Below are 7393 nucleotides of genomic sequence, written 5' to 3' on the forward strand. Positions count from 1 at the left end.
TAAAAAATAGTTTGAGTCAGCCCTGGCTGGTTGGCTCAGTGGTAGAGCATCAGCCCAGTGTGTGGAAGTCCCTGGTTGATTCCCAGTCAGGGCACACAGGAGAAGTGACCATCTACTTCTCCACCCTCCACCTTCTCTCTCTATTCTCCTCCCGCAGCCATGGCTTGATTGGCTCAAGTGAGTTGGCCTCAGGTGCTGAGGATGGCTCCATGGCCTCTACCTCAGGCGTTAAAAAATGGCTCTGGTTTCAGTGGAGCAACGGTCCCAGATGGGGAGAGCATTAGTGGGCTTGCTGGTGAATCCCGGTTGGGGTGCATGCAGGATTCTGTCTCTCTGCCACCCCTTCTCTCACTTATAAAAATATGTGTGTGTGTGTGTGTGTGTGTAATATATATATATAGAAAGAGAGAAAGAGAAAGAAAGAGAAAGAGAGAGAGAGAGAGAGAGCGCGCGCGCACGAGAGCTTGACCTGTGGTAGCACAGTAGATAGTGTCGACCTGGAACACTGGTTTGAAACCCTGGGCTTGCCCAGTCAAGGCACATAGAGAAACAATCAATGAATAACTAAAGTGAAGCAATCATGAATTGATGCTTCTCGCATTCTCTCTCTCCCTCTCCCTTCCACTTTCTCTATAAACCAATAGCTTTTTTTTGGTGAGAGACAGAGAGAGAGAGACAGATACGGACAGACAGACAGGAAGGGAGAGAGATGAGAAGCATCAATTCTTTGTTGCAGCACCTTAGTTGTTCATTGATTGCTTTCTTATATGTGCCTTGACCCCTCGCTCAAGCTGACAACCTCTGGGCTTTGAACTTGGGTCCTCTGTGTCCCAGGCCAACACTCTATCCACTGTGCCACCACCTGGTCAGGCATAAAAATCAATAAATAAAATCTTTAAAAACACACCCACACCCCGACACACACACGGGTGGGCAAAAGTAGGTTTACAGTTGTGAGTATTCAAAAGTTTATTTTTTAAGATTTTATGGGCGTGGGGGGTGGAGGGGTAGCGAGACAGAAATATCAATCTGTTCCTGTATGGGACCTGACCAGGGATCGAATCAGCAACCTCTGCACTTTGGGATGATACTCGAACCAACCGAGCTACACCACCAGGACCAAGCAAATATAGTAAATAAATTCCAGGAAGGGGTGTTGCGAGACTGGATGAAAAAAGGTGAAAGGATTGCCTGACAGGTGGTGGCAAAATAGATTGAGTATCGATCTAGGACACGAAGATCCCAGGTTTAAAACCCGGAGGTCACCAGCTTGAGCGCGGAAGGGCCGGCTTGAGTTGGGATCATTGTGGGATCTCTCCCTTGTCTGTATGTGTGTGTGTGTGTCTCTCTCCAAAAAAATAAAAAAATAAAGGCGAAAGGATTAAGGAAAAAATATATATGTACAACAACAAACACATACATATACAAACAGTATGGTGGCAGCCAGAGGGTAAGGGGATTGGGGGAGGTAGAAAAAAGCAAAAGGGGGATAAACAGGGATGGAGAAAGACTTTACTTTGGGTGAAGGGCACATGATGCAGGGTGCAGATGATGTTTTGTTGAGTCGTATACTTGAAACTTATATAGTTCTGTTAACCAATGTCATTCCAATAAATTCAATAAAAGGAAAAAAAAAGTCCCAAGATGTGATAAGGCAAGAGAGTAATAACTTTAAAATATTGTCTTCAGACTGACCTTTGGTAATGCAATGCATAAAGCACTGACCTGGAACACTAGGGTCGCTGGTTTGAGGCACATATGAGAAGCAACTGTGAGTTGCTGCTTCCTACTCCTTGCCCTACCCTTTCTCTCTCTTCTTTCTCTAAAATCAATAAATAATAAAATAGAATATTTTCCTCAGACCACCACCAGAAACCAGGGTTCCTAATTGCTGTTCATCTCTGGTTGTGGAAAGAACTGTCTTTGGAATCATAAAGCCTGAGAACCGACCCAGCCTCTTACTAATAATAACTGAGTGGCCTGGGGCAAGTTCCTCAACTAAGAAATCAGGATAATACCCTCCTGAAGGGTTTGTGGAGGATTAAACAAAATAGTGAATATACAGCTCTCAAAATAGTACCTGCCTTTTAGTGAACATCTGCTCAATAACTGGTGGCAATTATTAGTCTGCAATTTTAAATTAATTTTAAATTAACCTTCTACCAGCTTAATGTGATGAGGTAATAAAGTGTTAGAGAAGAGAAAAAAATCACCCCTAAGAATTCTAAAAACGAAAATACAACTCCCCAAGTTAACTCCATCCAAAATGTATGAAGGCTATAATAAAGCCAACCAATTTAGTACTGCTTTACACAGAGATAAGAAAACCAGCTTAGTCTTGCTAAACTAGAATTGGGCAACTTTGTTCCTTCCTTTAAACACCTTCAATGGTTCCTCACTGTGCAATAAAAAAAAGGCTACTTACAATGACATTCAAATCAGTCCCCGGTTCTGACAACTCTCCTCTCTAGCTCTCTCCAAACTACTTCCTCTCTGCCATTTCCCAAACACACATGCCTTGCCCTTCACAGGCATGGCTATTGGCACCCCCCCCCCCCCCAATGGCATTTGCTCCCTGGATCCTCCATAGTGCACTGCAGTTGTCACTGGGTATTGAACTCCTCCTTTGGCCTCTAAATTCCTTAATAGCAAAAGGGAATATAGGATTCATTTATAGTGGTAACTTAATATGGAACTTTATCCATAAGGCCTCAGTAATGTCTGAAGTTTAAGTGGTGAAATGTTAACCTACATTTGCCTACAGTTCATCTATTATTTTACTTTTATCTTCATAAGAACAAAAGTGTAGGTAGTTGATATAATCGGTTCCAGTCACTGGCCTATCACCGTGACAGGAATGGAATGAGAACCACGATACCTAATTCCCAATTCAAGTTATTTCCAATGGAAAAAGATATCCAATCTTTTAAGATTCATAGTTATTCCACAGTAGAAGATAAAGTATAGTGCTATTTCTAATTCTTGTGAGACACCAGTACAAAACCACAAAATAGTGATCTATTAGAAGTCCTTACAAGACTGATAAAAATGCCTCACTGGAATACTCACTGGAAAAATTCACACATTAAAACAAAGGTAGCAACACATTAGTCACCCACTTCCCATAATGTAGCTTTTTCCTCTAAGATGACTGATAAGTAGGCTCTCAAATTACAGGTTCCCCTAGGAGTCCTACCATCAGCAAAACAGTATTAGGTTTAGATCACTAAACCTTAAATCCGAGGCATCAAATTTCATTTAATACAGCTCCATATATATGCATGGATAGAAACATACTCTGGAAGAGAAAAGGTAATTGTCTAGGAGTTTACAGAATAAATGGAACCCAGGGCTTCCTGATTCCAAATCAATGCTAAGGTTACTGCACATTATAGTGTTTTAATCTATCAAAGATATTCAAATAAGACAGGCTCAGGGGTGGTGGCGCAGTGGATAGAGCGTCAGACTGGGACCTGGAGGACTCTTGTTCAAGACCCCGAGGCTGCCAGCTTGAGCACGGTCTCATCTGGTTTGAGCAAAGTTCACCAGCTTGGACCCAAGGTCGCTGGCTCGAGCAAAGGGTTACTCAGTCTGCTGTAATCCCCCAGTCAAGGCACATATGAGAAAGCAATCAATGAACATTAAGGTGCCGCAATGAAGAACTGATGCTTCTCATCTCTCTCCCTTCTTGTCTCTGTCTCACACACACACATACACTCTCTCTCTCTCTCTCACATACACACACACACACACGAACAAGCTCAGAAGATGAAATCATCCATTTTATTTTAAAAGCTAGGATTAGAAGTTGGTTCTTTTCACCCTGGTGGGTCGGCTCAGCAGTAGTGTCAGCCCGGTGTGTGGAAGTGCTGAGTTCGATTCCTGGCCAGGCACACAGGAGAAGTACCCATCTGCTTCTCTGCTTCTCCACCCTCTATCTCTCTATTCCCCTCCTGCAGCCAAGGCTCCACTGGAGCAAAGTTGGCCCTGACACTGAGGACGGCTCCATGGCCTCCACCTCAGGCGCTAGAATGGCTCCGATTGCAATGGAGCAACGGCCCAGATGGGCAGAGCATCACCCCCTAGTGGGCTTGCCGGGTGGATCCCAGTCGGGTGCATGTGGGAGTCTGTCTCTGCCTCCCTGCTTCTCACTTCAGAAAAATACAAAAAAAAAAAAAAAAAAGTTGGCTCTTTTCTATTCCTATATACTTCTGCTACAAGATACTTTAACCTTACTGAATCCAGAAAAATAAGTTCTAAGAATAAAAACAAGGTAAAATATAGTTAGAAGAACTATGCAGAAACCACCAGAATTTTATATGTGATAATATATCACCACTACAGGAAACACTAAATTCAGGGGTCAAGCGATCCAAAACCCATTATCCATTTCCACTTTCATAAGCTTGGTAGAGCACAGAGGGCAATGACAATTGACTATTTCAAGGGTACACTTTTTTTTTTTTTTGACAGAGACAGAGAGCGAGAGAGAGGAACAGACAGGAAGGAAGAAAGACGAGAAGCATCAATTCTTCCTTGTAGGTCCTTAGTTGTTCAGTGATTGCTTTCTCATATGTGCCTTGATGGGGGTGGGTGGAGCTACAGCAGAGCAAGTGACCCCTTGCTCAAGCCAGGGACCATGGGGTCACATCTATGATCCCACGCTCAAACCAGCGACCCTGCGCTCTAGCTGGTGAGGCCATGCTCAAGCCTGAGACCCTGGGGTTTTGAAGCTGGGTCATCCGATGCTCTATCCACTGCGCCACCACCTGGTCAGGCTCAAGGGTAAACTTTTTAACACCAAGTGCAATGAATATGGAATAATCAAAACTGTTCTGGAAAATTTATTAAAGAGGATTTCATTCGTGTGCACAATTAAAAGTTTATTTTGAGAAAAAGCAAGTAACCTTTGGCTGTACCACTACACTGAACTACTCAACTTCAGCTAGTAAAATATGTACTCCAAAAGATACTCCCTCTGGGGAAAACGTCATAAATATGCCGTTTTCGAATGTATAGGGAACCTAGCAACCACTTGCTGATGTCTCTCCTTGCCCATCCAGTCAACACGAGATCTAAATATCTCTAAGAATCAAACTAACGGGCTTCTCATCAGTCTTTCCCACTGACAAGGTCATGTGACTGGTATCACCACCATTTAAGTGAATCACCCAATTAAAAAAACCCACAGACCACAATCTTGCTCTAAGACAAATATTTTACAATTCTGCGAGAAGCACAGAGGGCACTTTTAAACCTTAGAGAATTCACTCGTCACATACTTTACAAGGTAAAATGCTCACCTAGAAGTTACTAAGGACATAGCAGGCATCCCTTCTCTTTAGAGTTTGACAAGCCAGAGGGAACGTGTTAGCTTAATACTTCCTGCCACATCAATACTGCCCGGTGATCAAACCCTATTCCAGTGCACAGTTCCCCAGAACAACTGGAAAGGGCATGTAGGAACCTACGGAAAGACTTCTTCCACAACCAACAAAAGAGTAAAAATGGGTGGGTTGTAATATGCCCAGCTACAATAAACAGAAAAAGGAATGCGATAGTTTTAAAAAAAAAATCCAGAATGGGATCCTCTGGGAGAGAGAAGCCTCATTCTTCCATCCTGGCTCACAGAAACCCGAGAAAGTAAATCAGGTAAAATGCCCCGGTAACCTCAGGGAGGCGGGACTCGGACGTCTAAACCAAGGTTCCAGGCCTCTCAGGGGCGTGACCCAGCGGCCAAGCAGGTAGTGACAAACTTCGGGTGCCCCCAAGGACGCAGCACTACTACGGTGGCCCCGGCCCGGCACCGCGAGGGTGAGACGGGTCCAGCCCTTCTTGGGGACCGCAGCCCGGGCCGGGTAGGGGCGGCGGGGCCCGTTGGGCTCACCTTTAAAGAAGCGCAGCGCCAGGCTGTAAAGCTCCTCCAGGCCGAAGCCCCAGCGCTGCTCCAGCCACCGCGCCTCCTCCGCCGCGCCCCCAGCCACCGCCTCTCCGGGCTCCAGCTGCTTCCCGGCGGCGCCCAGGCCTCGGCCGGCCCCGGGAGGCGAAGGAGGCGGCAGCGGCGGAGGCAGCAGCGGGGCGCCCTCCGCACCCGGCCGCTCCTCCGGGTCCGGGCTTAGCGTGAGGCCGTCCACAGAGACCTCGAGTCGCTCTGCGCTCAGCACCGTCGCCATCTCCGGCTGCTGCGCCTCCTCAGCGGGGACAGGCGGCGGCCACGTATCGACTTCCTGCTAACCTCTGACCTCCATTACCGAAACCGGAACTTCCGGTGTTAAGAGGGCTTCAGGGCTCCCGGAAAGGGGCCGAATCCTGCTGCCCCGCCCTTACTGTGCCGTCAGTCTTGTCGCCTCCGCAACCACGCGCCACACACCCCTAGCTCAGGAGGAACTCGAACTCCTGGGGGTCTCGTGCTACGCCCTCCTCGCCGCCCGCGCCATTCCGCTCTGTCCCGCGGTTTCGGTGTCGCGCGGGGCGGGGCGGACCAGCCCTGCGTGTTGTCTGCAGGGAGGGTGATTGTAAAGGCAAGCGCCATGCTCTTCCTATCTGTGGAGTTTGGTTAGCAGAACTCTTGCCCAACTCAGTTTCCACATAGTCTTTCCAGCAACTCAGGAAATGCAGGGCAAAGACTTCATTTGAAAAAAAAGAAACTGATACAGCAGAGAAATTCAGTGGCTTCTCTGAGATTGTAAACTGGCAGATCCTGAAGTTGCCGGACGCAAGCTCACAGAATTGGAGCCCGCATGAAGGAAAATAATTACAACCAAAAAGTTAGGAAAGTGAGTATTTAGAAAGAGAAAGAAATCATAAATGACTTTTTTTTTTTTTTTTTTTTTTTTTAGGGAGAGAGAGAGAGAGAGAGAGAGAGAGAGAAGACAGGAACCTCTGCTCCTGTATGTGCCCTGACCAGGAATGGAACCCGCAACACCCCCACTCCGGAAGTTGCTCCAGAGCTATTGCCAAGAGTTTAACTTTTATTGATTTTTAAAGAGACCGAAAGAAGAAAGGAGAGAGAAGGGAGGGGGAAGGGAAGCATTTGTTGTTTCACTCAGTCTTGCAATTTTTGGTTGCCTCTTGTGTGTGCCCTGACTGGGGGTGGAAGCTGCAAACTGGGCCTGTGTGTGTGGGGGGGGGGACCCTAAGCAAATGAGCAACCTGGCCAGGGCCACAATTGACATTTTGAAAACAGAACTCACAAATATCACACAACTAATCATAACATTTTTAACTGCCTGACACAAAAGTCCAGAACCATCATTATTTCATTTTGCCCTTTTAAAGACTAAAATGTCCATTACATAAAAAAAAAAGAAAGAAAGCCTGACCTGTGGTGGTGCAGTGGGTAGGGAGTAGACCTGGAACTCTGAGGTCGCCAGTTCAAAACACCAGGCTTACC

At 46.3% G+C, this 7393-nt stretch overlaps 1 protein-coding gene across 2 annotated transcripts in view; it reads right to left on the minus strand.

Annotated features, from left to right (window-relative positions):
* Positions 1 to 6236, minus strand: part of ACBD3 (acyl-CoA binding domain containing 3) — a 36593-nt gene extending 30357 nt beyond the window's left edge. Inside the window, exon 1 of one of the 2 annotated variants that reach the window (XM_066381391.1) lies at positions 5888 to 6236. In XM_066381391.1, coding sequence (XP_066237488.1) covers positions 5888 to 6173 — 286 coding nt within the window. In that variant the 5' untranslated portion in view covers positions 6174 to 6236. The remainder of the gene's footprint in view (positions 1 to 5887) is intronic. The other variant, XM_066381382.1, reaches the window with a different exon arrangement.
* Between the last annotated feature and the right edge of the window lie 1157 nt (positions 6237 to 7393).

This window comes from Saccopteryx leptura, chromosome 1 (assembly GCF_036850995.1).
Source record: "Saccopteryx leptura isolate mSacLep1 chromosome 1, mSacLep1_pri_phased_curated, whole genome shotgun sequence".
Classification (NCBI taxonomy): Eukaryota; Metazoa; Chordata; class Mammalia; order Chiroptera; family Emballonuridae; genus Saccopteryx; species Saccopteryx leptura.